The following is a 19,632-nucleotide window of genomic DNA, read 5'->3' on the forward strand; positions in this document are numbered from 1 at the left end:
CAGATACATCAGTGGCTGAATCAATATCTCAGATAGTCCAGATCATATGTGGAAATGAAACGGGGGCTTCCGTCACAAAATTATATGGATACAACGAAAAACATAAGTCAACAAATGAGAACTAGAGGATATGGAGTAGCAGTTACCGGCACTGGACTAGATACTAACTATGCACTTGCCCAATGCTATAGTAATCTTTCTTTAGTCGACTGCGTCTTATGCTTCTCTGCAGCGGAAACTCTCCTGCCCCAATGCTACCCTTATAACGGACGAAGAATTTATCTTGATGGATGCTTTTTTCGAGTGGACAATTACATGTTCTATGACCAGTATTTAGGTCCAGAAGACAGGCATGTATGCGGAAACAGGACGACAAAGGGTACATTGTTCCAACAGAATGCTAGGCGAGCCGTGCAGCAAGCAGTTGCAAATGCACCGAGTAATGATGGTTATGCACGTGCCGAAGTGTCAGTACCCAGTCCTTCCAACGAGACAGCTTATGTTCTCGCTGATTGTTGGAAGACACTAAGCGCGAATTCCTGTGCAGCGTGTTTGCAAAATGCATCTGCATCTATGTTGGGATGCTTACCTTGGTCAGAAGGTAGAGCCCTTTACACTGGATGCTTCATGAGGTATTCTGATACAAATTTTCTCAATGATACTTCTACCAGTGGAGGCTCGTCATCAAGGGGTACGTTTTGCTCTTTTTTCGTCCTGGTTTACCGGTTATTTATGAACTAATTTTTACTTTCAAATCACCATAATGCAGGAAAAGTTGTAGTCATTGTCATAGTTGTTGTAATTAGTTCCGTTGTCGTTTTGGGAGCAGCTGCTTTCGTTGGTTTTGGTGTTTGGGAGAACAAACAAATCCAGAAGAAGAGAAAAGGTAAATGCTTTTGTGCCAAAAATATCAATGATGTACATATTGTTGAGTATATATCTTGCGATTTGCACTCAACTGTACCGAGACAACTTTCAAGAATTAACTTGAGGCGTTGTGGCCTACTCATGTTTTTCCTCGGAAATTTGAACTTGTTAGGTGCAAATGATGTTGAGAAATTGGTGAAGATCCTTCATCAAAACAGCTTAAACTTCAAGTATTCGACACTTGACTATCCTTGAAAAAATTGCCAACACGCGCTAGTCCCACAAGATAGTGCCACGTAGGCCAAAAAGGGGTTGAAAATTATATATAAAATAAGTTCAGGGGGGTAATAGGACCTTAGTAAAGGTTAGGTGTGTCTCTGGGATTTCGGGCATAGGCTGGGAGGTACTTATGCATTTTCCCTTAAAAGAATGAACTAATAACTTAAATGTTAAATTATTATAATACCCCCAACTTAAAACACCAAATGTAGTATATCTTCTATATTTTATATTGTATTATATTTATTTATGTGTATTATATTATATATTATATTAAAGTTAGACAACTTTTCACATTGAAGGGTTGTGATATTTTCGAAGAGTTATAAATTTTCCGATGAGTTGTGACTTTTTTGAAGGGTTGTGACTTTTCTATAGGGTTGCGACTTTTCCGAAGAGTTGTGACTTTTCTGAAGGGTTGCGACTCCGAAGAGTTGTAACATTTCCGAAGGGTTGCGACTTTTCCGAAGATTTATGACTTTTCCGATGAATTTTGACTTTTCTGAAGGGTTGTGACTTTTCTAAAGGTTTGTGACTTCTTTTTGATAAGGCACCACGAGCAATTTTTCATACACTACCCTCTGTTGGCCATAAAAAAAAAGGGGCTTCATCACTTCTATATTTTTATGATAAGAAACAATATGCACATACTAATACCACACATGTTTAACTATAAATGGACAGGTTTCCTCACATTTTTAAACTACGGTTTTTTATGTTTTCTATTCTTCTCTTCTTAAAACCTCAAGTTTGATTTATAAACGTTGACAATCTCAAAGTTCAGTGAAACTAGAACACTCCATAACATGAATGTTAAATTAATCTAATACTCCAGCTAAAACATCCAATTTAGTATATCTTCTATATTTGATATCAATATTTATTTATATTTTATTATATTAAAAGTAAGAACACCTACAAAACAATAATAACAAAGTAATGCACTATGGGGAAGGGAGTAGAAAGTTTATTTAAGATGTGTAACTAAGAGGTTTTAAGAGTGACTAATTTTTTATTTAGCAATATTCATATTATTTTTTTAAAATAGTGTGGTACATGGTTTGATTTTCACATGCAACGCACGTGTGTCAAAACTAGTAATTATAATGATAGAGGAGGTAGGTGTAGTATCAGCTGCTAGTAGTGATTAGCAACGATGATGATTGTGATTGTAGAGGTGGTTAGTGATGGTGGTTGGTGATTGTGGATATATAGAATGAAAAGTATCTCGTTTGATCCGTTTCTCAAAAAGCTTTGTAACAATTTTCTAAAAAGATTTGCAATCAAGCAAGCAATTTGTAAATAAATTTAAAAAGTCTTACAACAACTTCCTAAAATGCCTTACTCTTTTTTTCCTTCATAAATAGAAAGTTACATCAATTTCTAGTAAGGACGCATGAGAAGCCTTTATAGTACCACAAATTTTATATCTATTTTAAGACAAACTTCAAAAAAATTGCATCCACACAAAGAATTATCACATGTCAAAGATCACAAAAATATATATTTTCTTGTTAATTTTATATCAAATCAAATTTGTCACATAAATTAGAACTGAAGAATATATTTTCTGTTCTCCTTTTTTCTTCTCCTTTGGCAGTGAAAATACAGTAGAAAAAGACCCTTGTCGACTCGTCTTTATTTTGAAATTTCAAACAAATAATCCTTCCAACAAATTTTTCAACAAATTTTCCTCAGGTTCACACTTCACACACACACAAAAAAAAAAAAATGGTAGAATAATAAATATTTTTTATTTTTAATTAGAAATTTTGAATTCGAACTCTTTCTTAGAAAATATTTTTTTCCCCAATATAATTTTCTTCAGCATGAGTTTAAAGTTAGTCCACTCCAATATAGATATCGGACTGAATTACTTTCTTTCCGCGATATAATTTTTTTTTCAACATGGTTCAAATTTAGGTCACTCCAATATAAATATCGGACGTCAACTCGGAAAACCAACAAAAGTTGGAAGTAGAAAAGTCTTCCCTCACAAAACAACCCATTAATCAAATATGAAATTGCCCTTCATTTTTCCTATTTTCTCTCTGTTTCTACAACTTTGACAGCAGCTGATCAGTTTGCACCGCCGATCTCTTTTCTCGACTCAAATCCGGCGAGTTCAGAGCTCATAAAAACTTAGTGAGTATTCTTTTCTTCTTTCTATTTTCACTGAGATTCGATGGTTGTGGGGGCGGTAAGTAATGATTCGTCCTTAATAAGAGGTATCGAGTTCGAGCTTTAGAAATGAAGTTCTCAGTGAGCTCTTTAATTATGTGAAATGAATAAAAATGTCGTCCCCTAATAATTTGATCCAAAAATACTCTTATGGTTACTTAATGAGTTAAAAATGTGCTTGCTTTTATTTTGCATTACAATTATCTATCATTCACTTAATAAAATAGCCTGTGGGGCTTGATTTAAAAAAAAAAAAGAGTCCCTTTTCAAATAATTTTTTTTTCTTTTTAAATACATTTTTTCGTAATGATGAGTTTTTAATTAGAAAACATTCATCCTACTTAATTTGAAAAAAAATTAAGAATAAAATATTTTCTATTTTACTAGATTTTTTTTTATGGTTATCTCAATAAAAGTGATGACAAGGTTACTATGAGAGAATACAATAATTATTATGAAGGAATACTGATAAAAAGATTACTTTTAAAGAAGACTAGATTATAGGTTTAGCAAACATAAAAATCATATTAGCACTTTATAGCTATAATTTTGTTAATTGCATTGCTATGGAGCATCAGATTTGTATAAACTCGCAGGCAGCATCTGATTGTATAAAATCGCAGGCATCTGATTTGTATAAATCACAACGATTTGTATAAATCGGGTGTCTGTGTCGATGAAAACTGTGTTTGTATATGTATATGTTCTTTGTGTTTGTATATCTACATAAAATTTGAATTTGTATACAATTGAATCGAGTTAAAACAATTGTATTTGTATATCAAACCTCTCTCTCGCTTTATACAAACACAAACCATATGTTGTATTTTGTATAATTTGTGTTTGTATAAAGTGAGAAAGAGAGAAAGACAAAAGAGAATTGGACATGAGAAGATTTGTATTTGTACAATTATAATTGTTTAAGACGAAAAGATATGTATTTGTATATACAGTTCACTCTCGCTTTATACAAACACAAACACAATTTATACATTTATATTTATATAAAGTGAGAGAGGCGATGGAGAGTGGCAAGCGAAATTCAGGAGAGTGGCGAGCGAGATTCAGGGGAGAGAGGCGAATGACAAAGTATTTGCTACGAATTAGAATTAAATGAAACTGTGGTTATAACATTTATTTTGAATTAATAATTTGCTATTTCATACAATTTTCTCTTTAAAGAAACTTTATTCTTATTTTTCTTCTTTTAAAATCACTTTAACTAATAAATAAGTAGGAAATAATATTTTTCTTTTCTTAATCTCATTTTAACAATTAAAATAGAATAACTACATGTATCATTTTAATTGATAATATGGGTCATATATATAAGATCATAATAAGTGGGTCACTAATTTTCATAAGCTAACTATAAAAAATTTCTACTAAAATAAAAAAATATATTTTTAGTTCTTAATTTTTTTTATAAATTGAAGTAGAATAAACATTTTCTTATTAAAAAGATCATCGTTAGGAAAAGAATGTGTTTAAAAAAAAAAAAACTAAAATATTTATTTGGAAAAGAGCATTTTTGACTCATTAAGTAACAATAAGGACATTTTGGGACCAAACTATCAGGTGAGGATATTTTTGTTCATTTACATAGTTTAAGGGCATTTTTTATCCTTTTCTATACATAAAATAAAATTCTATCCCTATATATATATAGTGTAATTTCTCGACAAAAAGGGGTCGATACCCTAGCTCCGTCTGTTACCACTAAGGATGTAGGGGAATTCCTTAGTATTGGTCTCAAGTCCTGCGAAAGCTCTCGTAGAAAGCACTTCCCTTTCAGGGATGTCAGGATCTGAAGTTAATTATGAATTTTGAACTTTCCACAAAATTCATAGCTCGTTTTAATTATTGGATTTCCTCCACCTTCAGTTAGAGATTTCAAATTCAAGTTCTGAAAATGAAGAAGGCCCAGATAGAGACGCTTTCCTTCAAAGACGAAATCAGTATTTGAAGTTTATGGATTCTACGACTAACGTGTAAATTAAGTTGATAAAAAAAAAATCTATTAGCAATTATCACTTTTGACTTTCTGCAACATGCATGTTATAATTGCCTAAATGCAATTCCTTGGACCATCAGAATGGAATAATATTTAGAGCCCATTTGGATTGATATAAAAAGAGCAATTTTCACATATAACAAACATAAAAATCATAAAAATAAGTTGTTTTTAAGTCAAAAAAATAAAAAGTCAAATAATAAAAAGTAGGGGAAGACCTACTTTTGATTTTTAACCTTTTTAAAGTCATTTAAAACTTATTTTAAGTTATTTTTAACATTATCAAACACTTTCAAAAACTAAAAATTACTTAAAATAGGTTTGACCAACTTTTAATTCAATCCAAACAGGCTCTTACTTCCTATTTTTCATAATTTATGTATTTTAATTTTTATTTAGCATAAAATTTAATAATGCAAGATTATTTCTTACAAAATATAGTAATCATAAATTAAAGATTTGTATAATGTGCTAAAATATCTCTTGAACTGGTGGTTTAGGGGGAAAGACTGATAGTTAATTAATTTCAGGGATCCTTAACAGTGTCAGTTGATAGTGGTAGTTGGTGGTGGCTTCTGATAATTGTGGTTGATGTAATAATAGCTAATGATGGTGGTGACTGACACCGGTGATTGGCGATATATAGCAGTGATTGATGGTGGTGATTTTTTGTAGTGACTAGTGTCTATTATGGATGGTTGGTAGTGCTTGATGGTTATTGTGACAAAATTGGTAGTGATGATTGTAACTAGGGGCTAGTGGAGGTTCATCTGAACCCCTTCGGCAGAAAATTATATTATTTATACATGGTTAAAATAATTTTTTATGTATATATAGTAGATCTCGAACCTCCTTCAGCTACTTCGTGTGTCTATTTCTACAGACTTTGAATTTCCTTATTGAAAATCCTGGCTCCGCCACTGAGTTGAGGGTGTCGACCGAATAGTGATGATTTGTGGCTAGGTGGTTGTGGTTGAGGGTGGTGGATGATGGGTGAGGTAATTAATAACGGTGGGTAGCGGCGATTAGCGGTGAAATTGGATGGAGTAGTAGTGAAATATCATCTTTATGAGCATTTAGTCATTTGATCTTACTTATTTTTGTCATTTTAATGTTACATCAATTAGTCCTCTCACATTGTTTTCTCTGTTGTACAGTTCATTTGGCAAAATGGAGATACCAGCCCCTTCAATTTTATGTACTCTCTTTGTTATTATGTTGATCCTACTTCTACTAGATACATCAGTGTGTGAACCAAGAGCGCAGACCGTCCAGATCATATGTTGTACTCATGAACTCGAGCATAATACGACGATCTATGTCCGAAACTTTGTTGCAGTTATGGAAACTATAAGCCGACAACTGAGAAATACAGGATATGGAGTTACAGTTTCTGGCACTGGACCATATACTAGCTATGGACTTGCCCAATGCTATGGTGATCTTTCTTTACTCGACTGCATGTTATGCTATGCTAAAGCGCGAACGACTCTGCCCTCGTGCTTGCCTTATAACGTAGGGCGAATTTATCTTGATGGATGCTTTATACGAGCGGAGAATTACACGTTCTATGATCAGTATTTAGGTCCAGAGGACAGACATGTATGTGGAAACAGGACGACAAAGGGTACATTGTTCCAACAGAACGCTAGGCAAGCCGTTCAGCAAGCAGTTGTAGATGCACCGACTAATAATGGCTATGCACGTGCTCAAGTGTCAGTGCCAGGTCCTTCCAATGAGACAGCTTATGTTCTCGCTGATTGCTGGAAGACGCTGAACATAAAATCCTGCGCAGCATGTTTGCAAAATGCATCTGCATCCATGTTGGGATGCTTACCTTGGTCAGAAGGTAGAGCCCTTTACACCGGATGCTTCATGAGGTATTCTGATACAAATTTTCTCAATGCTATTTCTACCAGTGGGGGCTCGTCATCAAGGGGTACTTTTTTTCGCCCTGGTTTGCCTGTTATTTATCGACTGAACATATGATTTTGCTGATAAATGATCTTTTTTTAAAAAAAAAAACTTTCAGATCACCCCATTGCAGGAAAAGTTGTAGTCATTGTTGTTGTTAGTTCCGTTGTCATTTTGGGAGTAGCTGCTTTCATTGGTTTTGGTGTCTGGAAGAACAAACAAATCCAGAAGAAGAGAAAAGGTAACTACGTTTGTGCCAAAAATTAGCTATGAAAGTCATTAGGATATCAAGGGAAAATGCATAAGTAATCCCAGCCTATGCCCGAAATCCCTGAGACACACCTAACCTATACCTAAGGTCTATTACCCCCGAACTTATTTTATATATATTTTTCTACCCCTTTTCGGCCTACGTGGCACTAATTTTGAAAAAAATTGTCAACACGCGCTGGGCCCACAAGATAGTGCCACGTAGGCCGAAAAGGGGTAGAAAAATATATATAAATAAGTTCGGGGGGTAATAGACCTTAGTATAGGTTAGGTGTGTCTCAGAGATTTGGGGCATAGGCTGGGGGGGTACTTATGCATTTTCCCGGATAACAATGATGTACATATATTGTATCTTTATTTGCTGACCATATATCTTGTGATTTACCCACAATATACCGAAGACTACTTTCAGTGTTATGGCCTACTCATGCTTTTCCTGGGAAATTTGAACTTGTTAGGTGCAGCTGATGTTGAGAAATTAGTGAAGACCCTTCATCAAAACAACTTGAACTTCAAGTATTCAACACTTGACAAAGCCACGGGGTCATTTGATGAGGCCAACAAGCTCGGGCAAGGTGGATTTGGCACGGTTTATAAGGTATGTAATGGCTGAATGCATTGCAATTATGTTAACATCAATGCAATACCAGAAGTGTTGTCAATTAAACAGAGTCTGAGGCACATTTTGTTGCAGGGTGTTTTGGCAGATGGAAAAGAGATCGCCGTCAAAAGGCTGTTCTACAACAACAAACACAGAGCTGCAGATTTTTATAACGAGGTTAACATAATCAGTAGCGTCCACCACAAAAATTTAACAAGGTTATTGGGCTACAGCTGCTCAGGACCGGAAAGCCTTCTTGTATACGAGTTACTCCCTAACCAGAGTCTGGATCGTTTCATATTTGGTAAGTAATAGAACTTTGCAACAACAACTATATGCCTCAATCCCAAACAAGTTAGGGTACAGCTATACAAACCCTCTCTATTCTATTTAAGCTAAACTCATGTCATCATTGCACCAACTAAAAATAAAAGTACAAATAAGTTAAACATAGGTAACCGACTTCGCATTAAGACTAAGTTGTGTGTTTTCACATAACCAGCACAATGACAATATCATGTATATTGATTCTAACCTTAAAATTTGACAGACCCTATCAAAGGTAAAGCTCTAAATTGGGAGAAAAGGTTTGAGATAATTATAGGGACAGCAGAAGGAATGGTATACCTACACGAGAACACAAATACACGAATAATTCACAGAGACATTAAGGCAAGCAACATCCTGTTGGACTCGAGGCTCCGTGCAAAGATTGCTGATTTTGGATTGGTCAGGTCATTCCAAGAAGACAAGAGTCACATAAGCACTGCCCTTGCTGGCACATTGTTAGTATTTCTTCGTCTCATCTTCTAATTTTTCGCGTAAAAAGTACACAAAAATGCAAAAACTAATATGGTCCAGTAATGGATGATTTACCCTTTTTATGCAGAGGATATATGGCTCCAGAATACTTAGCACGCGGTCAGCTAACAGAAAAGCAGACGTTTACAGCTTTGGAGTTCTTCTACTAGAGATTGTTACTGGAAGACAAAATAACAAGAGAAATAACTCTGAATATACAGTCAGCTTAGTTTCCGATGTAATTTCTGATCAATCACTTCTCTCTTGAACCAAAATTTCAATCTTGAAACATTTTTGTTCACTGATCTCGACTTTATTGGATGAATTAACAGGTGTGGGAGCACTATAAACGCGGGATAGTGGAGGAACTCTTCGATCTGAATCTCATGTTGCATAACTACCATACAATCAATGTAAGAAATGAGGTTGCAAGAGTGTTACATGTGGGGCTTTTGTGCACTCAAGAAATCCCAACATTACGGCCATCTATGTCTAAGGCATTACAAATGTTTGTCAAGAAAGACGAAGAGTTGCCTCCTCCTACTAAGCCGCCATTCGTGGAAGAGAAAACCATGGAAACTCACAACCCTCGAGAGAAGTACTCGGTAAAACAAGGCACTTCTGCTACGATTGCCAACTTATCTCACAGTTCATTTTACCCCAGATGATGATATCCCATTGACCTGAAGCTGAAGTATAAAATTGTCCTCAACTGACAACTAAACACTCCAACTTTGTCTATGCACATCTAGAGACCTCAATTCTGAAAGTATGGGGGGATTGAATTATTTTTGTATTTTGTCTAATATAAAACTGTGAGTTTGGGATCTAATGTGGATCTGAGGCCTCATTTGTTTTCATTAAGATTTAGACGTTTGAATCTGAATGCATATTTGAATGATTAAGATTGTTTGTTTCAACATCTGGACATACATTACATGTACATAAATATACAATTCAACCAAAAATTAATTAAACATTAATATAATAAGATCATTATTTGATTCATAAAAAAATTAAACAATTTTGCTTGCTATTGATGGTGAAAATACTTTGTAGTGGTGGTGATAATAGTTGTTGTTGGTGTCTAGTAATGATAGTGGTGGTATTTGATATGGTGGAGGTGGTTGGTGTTGTGTTGATGACGGTCATAATGATGGCTATTGGTAGTGGTATTGGTGGTTGTAATGGTTGCTGGTGATAATGGTTGTGGCTGAAGAATATGTGGTGGTTGATGATGTGTTAGTGGTAGTTAGCGGCAATGCTAGTTATGAGATGGAGGTGGTTGGTAGTAGAGATTGACCACTATAGTGGTAGTGGTTGATAGTAGTAATGGATGTGGTGGTGGTGGTTGTTATGATCGAAGAATGTATGGTGGTAGTTGGCGGTTGTGCTAGTTGTGATAGCAAAATTTGTTGGTGGTAGAAATTGTCTGAAGTGGTAGTAGTTTTTAAGAGTGGTAGTTGAGGTAGCGGGGGCTATAGAGACGGGGGTGGTGATGACAATGGATATGTATAATTATAATGATGGAAGAGGTAAGTGTGGTAGCAACTTCCAGTAGTGGTTAGCAATGGTGATGGTTGTGATGACATATGTGGTTGGTGGTAGACGACAATAATTGTGGTTGATAATGGTGGTAGTAGCGGTGGTTGTGATGACAGAGGTTAGTAGTGGGGGTTGGTGACTGTGGATAGAGTGATGGTGAATATTATCCTCACAATAATACTTCTTTATGATATTAAGACTCTGTTCTAGATCTTAATGATTAACACCTATTCAAACCAATTAATTGCTTAAATCTTAATGAAAACCAATGTTCTTAATGGTCTAATGTTTGAGCCATTAAGATTCAGACGTCAATTAAGTGTAAACAAATGAGGCCTTAGCCTAGTCCCCTTGGGTTGCAAGTTCTCCGTAAGTTCTTGAAATTTTTCTTATACAGGATTTGTGAAGTGTAGTTCCTACGATCTCTTTATCTTGATTAATCCAATGCCTCACAACAATATTTTTTCGCTCTTTCCCTCTTTTGATTACACAGTGTCACATTAGTGTCGGGTGTCCATGAAACACAATGAGGATGAGTTGGACGGTATAGTTGTTTGTTGAGACCAAGTTGAAGTGTCTAGATGTGCATTCATAAAGTTAAAGTTAGAGCGCTGAGGTGAAATTTGATTGATTGTTTATGTATTATATCTAATTTATAAGCATCATTTTGCCTCGTCTTATTGAAGTAGACTTTATCACGATCGAGTTGTTAGCTACTTTAGATCCCAACACGGTGCAAATCTATATTAGTTGAATTTTTGAATTTCAATAAATATTAGTATATCTTTTTTAAGGGAAAATGTATAAGTACCCCCTCAGCCTATGCCCGAAATCCCAGAGACACACCTAATCTTTACTAAGGTCTTATTACCCCCCTGAACTTATTTTATATATAATTTCCTACCCCTTTTTTGTCCTACGTGGCACTATCCTTGAAAAATAGTCAACACGCGCTGGGCCCACAAGATAGTGCCACGTAGGCTAAAAAGGGGTAGAAAATTATATATTAAATAAATTCGGGGGGTAATAGGACCTTAGTAAAGTTTAGGTGTGTCTCTGAGATTTTGGACATAGGCTGGGGGTACTTATGCATTTTCCCCTTTTTTAAAGACAAACTTCAAAAAATTTACATCCACACATAGAATTATAACATGTCAAAGATCACAAAAATATTTATTTTTTTATTAATTTCCGTATCAAATTAAACTTTGTCATATAAATTTGGGAAAATGCATAAGTACCCCCCAGCCTATGCCCAAAAACCTAATACCCCCCGAACTTATTTTATATATAATTTTCTACCTCTTTTTGGCCTACGTGGCACTATCTTGTGGGCTTAGCACATGTTGACAATTTTTTTCAAGGATAGTGCCACGTAGGCCGAAAAGAGGTAGAAAATTATATATAAAATAAGTTCGAAGGGATAATAGGACCTTAGTAAAAGTTAGGTGTGTCTTATGAATTTTTGGCATAGGCTGGGATACTTATGTGTTTTCCCTATAAATTTGAACAGGGCGAATATCTTTCTTTATTCTCCTTTGGCAGTGAATGTACAGTAGAAAAAGACCCTTGCAGACTTCCAAGTCTTTATTTTGAAAAATTCAAACAAATAATCCTTCCAACAAATTCTTCCACAATTTTTCCTCTTGTTCACACACAAAAAAAATCAAATAAATTATGGTACAGTAATAAATATTTTTTATTTTTAATCAGATATTTTGAATTTAAACTAGCATCATTTTTGTTAGAGAATATTTTCTTTACCCTCAATATAAAGTTTTTCGGCATGATTTCAAATTAATCCACTCCGATATAAATATAGATATGGGACACCAGCTTGTTTCCTTTCCACAATATAAAAATTTTCAGCATGCATTCAAATTTAATCCACTTTAATATAGATATCAAATATCTTCGCCTCGAAAAAAAAAGTTGGAAGTAGAAAAACGACCCACTAATCAATATTACATTTGTCCACTTTTAATTGTCATAATTTTTTTCTTAGAATTAAATTATAAAAACTTTGACTAATATTTTACAATATATTTTCTCAGCACATTGATAGGCAAGTTTTAGAATATTTAAATTTTTTGTTCAAAATATGGAATTAGTTTAATCTAATTTAACTTTTAAAATAGGGAAAATGCATAAGTACCCTCCAGCCTATGTCCGAAATCCCAAAGACACACCTAACCTTTACTAAGGTCCTATTACCCCCCCCCGAACTTATTTTATATGTAATATTCTACCCCTTTTTGGCCTACGTGGCATTATCTTGTGGGCCCAGCGCACGTTGACAATTTTTTCAAGGATAGTGCCACGTAGGCCGAAAAGGGATAGAATATTATAGATAAATTAAGTTCAGGGGTAATAGAACCTTAGTAAATATTAGATGTGTCTCTGGGATTTCGGGCATAGGCCGAGGGTACTTATGCATTTTCCCTTTAAAATAAGCTAACTTTCAAAAGCGGACAGATAAAAGTGGACAAAGTGAGTATAAATTGCCCTTCATTTTTTCCTGTTTCTACAACTTCTACAGCAGCTGATCAGTTTGCACCGGCGACGGCGATATCTCTCTTTTCCGACTCAAAATCCGGCGAATTCAAGCCGTTCAGTGCTCAAAAGGACTTTGTAAGTATTCTTTCTATTTTCACTGAGATTCAATGATTGTGGCTGGATTTGATAATTGTTTAATCTTCCCGTTATGAATTGTTTTTTTTCTTCTTTTTTTTTTTAGTGCAACTTTCAGGATAGATAAGATTTAGTTGCTTCATTGGGCTGAAATGGGCGGATTATGATTTCATGGGCTAATTTTGTCATCCTTAGTGGTGATGGTGGGTAGTAGCTCGTGATGCTGGTGGCTGGTTTCTGGTAGAGTGGTTAACAATGGTGGTTACGGATAATTGTGATGGATGGTAATAATAGTTAATAGGGGTGGTGACTAATAGCGGTGATTGGTTATGGTGGCGATTGCCCGTAATGATTGGTGGTTATTGTGGTAATACAAGTTGGTTGTGATGGTTGTAAATGATGGATGATGGTGGATGATGACTAACTGCGGTGATTGAGGGAATGGTAGTTGTGGATGAGGATGGTGATTGTGGAGTTGTGATAATTGATATGGCTGGACAACAACGATGACAACGATTAGCAGTTGTCCCACCCTTTGTTAAAATATATTTTTCAACATCAAAAGGGTTTTCAACCTTGAAATTGACAAAATTGTGTTTCTAAAACAAGTCCAACTCCAAATGACTGATCATCAACAGGGATTTTGGTTAAGAAATTTTATTTACCGAGGGGAAGGTGATGGGCACCCTCAAGTATCATGGTTCTGGCATGGTCGCTTTACTTACTCATATTGGCTTAAAATAGAAACGCAACTAAACAAACTCACAGACACACAAGTGTGCGCTTGTATTTTAAAACAATGTCCTAACTATTACAGTCCAAAATGAACTATTTTCTTTTGTTCTTCTATATATACTCATAACAAAACTAGTTTCTTCTCTAGTAGTACTTCAATTAGGAAATTTTATTTACCGAGGGGAAGGTGATGGGCACCCTCAAGTATCATGGTTCTGGCATGGTCGCTTTACTTACTCATATTGGCTTAAAATAGAAACGCAACTAAACAAACTCACAGACACACAAGTGTGCGCTTGTATTTTAAAACAATGTCCTAACTATTACAGTCCAAAATGAACTATTTTCTTTTGTTCTTCTATATATACTCATAACAAAACTAGTTTCTTCTCTAATAGTACTTCAATTAGTCCTCTCACATTGTTTCTATGTTGTACAGCTCATTTGGCAAAAATGGAAAGAGCAACCCCTTCAATGTTGTGTAGTCACTTTGTTATTATGTTGATCCTACTTCTACCACATACATCAGTGGCTGAACCAAGATCCCAGATACTCCAGCTCATATGTGGAAACGGAACAATAGTTGCCGCTCCAAATTTTGCTGCTACAATGGAAATTGTAAGTGAACAAATTAGAAGTAGAGGATATGGAGTAGCAGCTACTGACACTGGACCAGATACTAGCTATGGACTTGCCCAATGCTATGGTGATCTTTCATTACTCGACTGTGCCTTATGCTACTCTGAAGCGCGAACCGTTATTTCCCGGTGCTTCCCTAGTAACGAGGGCCGAATTTATCTTGATGGCTGCTTTATCCGAACGTCCAATTACAATTACAATTTCTATGACCAGTATTTAGGTCCAGAAGACAGACATGTATGCGGAAACAGGACAGCAAAGGGTTCATTGTTCCAACAGAATGCTGGGCGAGCCGTTCAGCAAGCAGTTGCAAATGCACCGAGTAATAATGGTTACGCGCATGCTCAAGTGTCTTCCACCATGACAGCTTATGTTCTCGCTGATTGCTGGAAGACGCTAAGTTCAAACTCCTGCGCAGCGTGTTTGCAAAATGCATCTGCATCCATGTTGGGATGCTTGCCTTGGTCAGAAGGTAGAGCTCTTTACACTGGATGTTTCATGAGGTATTCTGATACAAATTTTCTCAATGCTATTTCTACCAGTGGAGGCTCGTCATCAAGGGGTACATTTTGCTCTTATTTCCTCCTGGTTTACTGGTTATTTATAAACGAATTTCTACTTTCAAATCACCATATTGCAGGAAAAGTTGTAGTCATTGTCGTTGTTGTTGTTAGCTCCGTTGTCGTTTTGGGAGTAGCTGCTTTCATTGGTTTTGGTGTCTGGAAGCACAAACAAATCAAGAAGAAGAGAAAAGGTAAATACTTTTGTGCCAAAAATTAGTTATAAAAGTCATTAGGATATCAATGATGTACATATTGCTGAGTATATATCTTGCGATTTGCACACAACTGTACCGAAGACAACTTTCAAGAATTAACTTGAGGCGTTATGACCTACTCGTGCTTTTCCTGGGAAATTTGAACTTGTTAGGTGCAAATGATGTAGAGAAATTAGTGAAGATCCTTTCTCAAAACAGCTTGAACTTCAAGTATTCAACACTTGACAAAGCCACTGGGTCATTTGATGAGGCCAACAAGCTTGGGCAAGGTGGATTTGGCACAGTTTATAGGGTATGTAATGGCCGAATGTAGTGTGATTATGTTAACAGCAATGCAATACTAGAAGTGTTGGCAATTAGACAGACTCTGAGGCGCATTTTGTTGCAGGGAGTTTTGGCAGACGGGAGAGAGATCGCCGTCAAAAGGTTGTTCTTTAACAACAAACACAGAACTGCAGATTTTTATAATGAGGTGAACATAATCAGTAGTGTCCAGCACAAAAATTTGACAAGGTTATTGGGATACAGCTGCTCAGGACCGGAAAGCCTTCTTGTATACGAGTTCCTCCCTAACCAGAGTCTTGATCGCTACATATTTGGTAAGTAACCAAACTTTACTACAACAACAACTACGTGTTAGTCCCAAACAAGTTAAGGGTCAGCTATACGAACCCTCACTATTCTATTTAAGCTGAATTCATCTCATCATTGCACCAACTAAAAATCAAAGTACAAATAAGTTAATAGGTAACCGACTTTGCATTAAGACTAAGTAGTGTGTTTTCACATAAGCATGCCTGAATGATTTTGTCACGTGTATTGATTCAAACTTTAAAATTTGACAGACGCTATCAAAGGTAAAGATCTAAATTGGAAGAACAGATTTGAGATAATTATAGGGACAGCAGAAGGATTGGTATACCTACACGAAAACACAAAGACACGAATAATTCACAGAGACATAAAAGCAAGCAACATCCTGTTGGACTTGAGGCTTCGTGCAAAGATTGCTGATTTTGGGTTGGCCAGGTCATTCCAAGAAGACAAGAGTCACATAAGCACTGTACTTGCTGGCACATTGTTAGTATTTCTTCATCTCATCTTTTAATTCTTCGCGTAAAAGTACACAAAAACACAGAGACTAATATCATCCTATAATGGATGATTTACCCAATTTATGCAGAGGATATATGGCTCCAGAGTACTTAGCACACGGTCAGCTAACAGAAAAAGCAGACGTTTACAGCTTTGGAGTTCTTCTACTAGAGATTGTTACTGGAAGACAAAATAACAAGAGAAAAAACACCGAATATACTGTCAGCTTAGTTTCCGATGTAATTTCTGATCAATCACTTCTCTCTTGAACCAAAATTTCAATCTTGAAACATTTTTGTTCATTGATCTCGACTTTATTGGATGAAATTAACAGGTGTGGGAGCACTATAAACGCGGGATAGTGGAGGAACTCTTCGATCCAAATCTCATGTTGCATAACTACCATACAATCAATGTAAGAAATGAGGTTGCGAGAGTGTTAATTGTGGGACTTTTGTGCACTCAAGAAATCCCAACGTTACGGCCATCTATGTCTAAGGCATTACAAATGTTCATCAAGAAAGATGAAGAGCTGCCTCCTCCTACTAAGCCTCCATTCGTGGCAGAGAAAATCATGGAAACTCACAACCCTTGGGAGAACTACTCAATAAAACAAGGCGCTTCTGCTACCATTGCCAACTTATCTCACAGTTCATTTTACCCCAGATGATGATATCTCAATGCCCTGAAACTGAAGTATAAATTATAGGCATGATACATATATAGACACTTAAAATTGACCTCAACTGGGCAACTAAACACTCCAACTTTGATTGTGTACATATATACACCTCGACTCTAAAAGTACAAGACTGCCTAGTAAATAAGAGAATGATTAGTGAGTGAAGACAAGTAAATGATCCAAATGTTCTTATATTGTTTGGGATCCAATGTGGATCTTAGGCCTCATTTATTTCCATTAAGATTTAGACGTCTGAATCTAAATGCATATTATTTGAATGATTAAGATTGTTTATTTCAATATTTGAGTGTACATAATAAATATACAATCCAAATAAAATTAATAATAAAATAAAATCACTATTTGATTTTAAAAAATGAAAGACTTGTGCTTGCTAGTGATGGTGAAGATACTTTGTAGTGGTGGTGGTGTTAGTAATAGTTGTTGTTAGTGTCTAGTAATGATGGTAGTGATAATTGTGATGGTGGAGGTGGTTGGTGTTGTGGTGTTTGTCATAATGATGGTCATTGGTAGTGGTGTTGATGGTTGTAATGGTGAAGTTGGTTGATGTTAGTAATTAGTGGTGATGATGGTAGCGGCTGAAGAGTATGTTGTGATTGATGATGTGTTTGTGGTAGTTGGCAGTGGTGCTAGTTATGATGATGGAGATGGTTGGTAAAGACTGACCATAGTGATGGTAGTGGCTGATAGCAGTGGTAGAGGTGCCGACGGCAGTGGTGGTGATTGAAGAATGTGTGGTGATATTCTGTGGCGGTGCTAGTTGTGATAACATAGTACGTTTCTTGGTAGTAGGAATTGATTGTAGTGGTGGTAGTGATTGATAGTGATAGTGGAGGTGGAGGTGACTACAGAGATGGGGTAAGTATGGTAGCATTTGTTAGTAGTGATTAGCAACTGTAGTGGTTGTGATGACAGAGGTGGCTGATGATTGTGGATAGAGTAATGGTTAATACATCTTGATGATATTAAGACCTTGCTTTATATCTTAATGATTAACACCTATCCAGACCAATTAAGTGCTTAAATCTTAATGAAAACAAATACACTTAATGGTCTAATGTTTGAACCGTTCAGATTCAGACGTCCATTAAGTGCAAACAAATGAGGTTTTAGTCTAGTCCCCTTGGGTTGCAAGTTCTCTGTAAGTTCTAGAAGTTTGTCTTGTATAGGACATGTGAAGTGTAGTTCCTACGTATATATTTAGGGGTGGTAATTGGACGGGTTGGATTAAATATTGAGCGGATCATAATAGGTTAAGACAACAATTGGGTCAAGACCCAACCCAACCCAAATTTACTTGGGTCAAAAAGGATTAAGTAACGGGTTATATAACGAGTCAAGACCCAATTCAACCCAATTTTTACGAAGTTTAATTGTTTTATTTGTTATTTTAAACTAATTCAGTACATAATAAATTATCTTTTTCTTTATTATGATTATATATAACATATCAAATTCAAAAAAAAAAAAAATTAAAAATATTTTGACAAGATTTGTCATGAGCTAGTTCGGATTACATATCAACTCAATTTTTAATGGGTTGAAATGGATTGAGCTAATAAATGGGATGGTCAATAACTTGCTCAAACTTAAACGAATTGGGCGAACTGGCAAGTTGGGTTTGATTTTGCCACCCCTATATATACTCTATCTTTTTTTCTCTTGATTGATCCAATGCCTCACAACAATATTTTTCCCCTCTCTCTCTCTCTCGATTACACAGTAAATCAAATAGAAAATACATTGTTTGTTAAGAGTAGAACAAAAATGTTTGAGGAGGTTTTGACAATTGTATATTTTCTTTGACCTCTGATGGCTTCTTATATAGGCTCTTTGAACTAGTCAGTTTGAGGTATTTGACAGGGATAGCAACCCAATCGAACTGATCCTTAGAAAGACTAATTGATCTTGTAACTTTGTTGTTTTGATGATTTTAACAAACAATGGACTTGGTTCCAAGAGTTGTGCATGTCTCTATGTTTAAATGGGGAACAACTGTAAAGCTGACAAACTATCATGGTTGGTGAGCACGGGAAAAGAGGACAGAGTCCTCAACCAATGGGAGGACACTAGGTTGTTTTATTCAGAGGATAATATATCTTTGTTGATATGAAACAACCTAGCAAACACATCTGAGCATAATCAAGAAAACAGTGTCTTTTGTCTCTCGAGAACACAAGCCTTCAAGAACTTCAAGGGACCTAATAAAGTTATCAATTCTGTCTTCTGTTGTTAATCAAAGCTTGTGTCTTGTGCGATTTAACTTGTAAGGTATGTTTCTAATCTATAAAGGAACGGATCTTGTCTTTATTATTTCAGTGAACAATGAGCATAGTTAGAGTTAAATGTGTAGCATGTGATCGAAGTATGTATTAACTAGAGTTAGTTGATAGTGAGAAATAGAGGCATTGCTTTGGCTCTCTATGTAATTGGGGTGTTGCAGGTTGCAGGATTAAGAGTTTAATCCTTGTATGTTTGTTGAAGTCTGTATTCACTTGTTGCTTGAAGATAGTGAAGGCAGTTGGAAAATCCTATTAGATAGGTCGTGGTCCTCCCCCCCCCCCCTTGAGCAAGGGGGT

At 35.7% G+C, this 19,632-nt stretch overlaps 2 protein-coding genes and 1 pseudogene across 2 annotated transcripts; all 3 read left to right on the plus strand.

Annotated features, from left to right (window-relative positions):
• On the plus strand, positions 1-1,122 carry LOC102588028 (cysteine-rich receptor-like protein kinase 2). Its single transcript, XM_006348519.1, has 3 exons — positions 1-691; positions 770-886; positions 1,040-1,122. The coding sequence occupies exons 1-3, from the start codon at positions 55-57 to the stop codon at positions 1,120-1,122; spliced, it is 837 nt and encodes a 278-aa protein (XP_006348581.1). The 5' UTR covers positions 1-54.
• Positions 1,123-3,149: 2,027 nt separating this feature from the next.
• LOC102593478 (cysteine-rich receptor-like protein kinase 2) lies at positions 3,150-9,791 on the plus strand (annotated as a pseudogene).
• Positions 9,792-12,991: 3,200 nt separating this feature from the next.
• On the plus strand, positions 12,992-17,313 carry LOC102592909 (cysteine-rich receptor-like protein kinase 2). Its single transcript, XM_006348450.2, has 8 exons — positions 12,992-13,103; positions 14,278-15,039; positions 15,118-15,231; positions 15,408-15,547; positions 15,644-15,854; positions 16,101-16,335; positions 16,439-16,589; positions 16,685-17,313. Exons 2-8 carry the CDS (start codon positions 14,292-14,294, stop codon positions 17,018-17,020), a joined length of 1,935 nt encoding a protein of 644 aa, XP_006348512.1. The 5' UTR covers positions 12,992-13,103; positions 14,278-14,291; the 3' UTR covers positions 17,021-17,313.
• The last annotated feature ends 2,319 nt before the right edge of the window (positions 17,314-19,632 follow it).

The sequence above is a fragment of the Solanum tuberosum genome, unplaced genomic scaffold (genome assembly GCF_000226075.1).
Source record: "Solanum tuberosum cultivar DM 1-3 516 R44 unplaced genomic scaffold, SolTub_3.0 scf00098, whole genome shotgun sequence".
NCBI classification, from domain to species: Eukaryota; Viridiplantae; Streptophyta; class Magnoliopsida; order Solanales; family Solanaceae; genus Solanum; species Solanum tuberosum.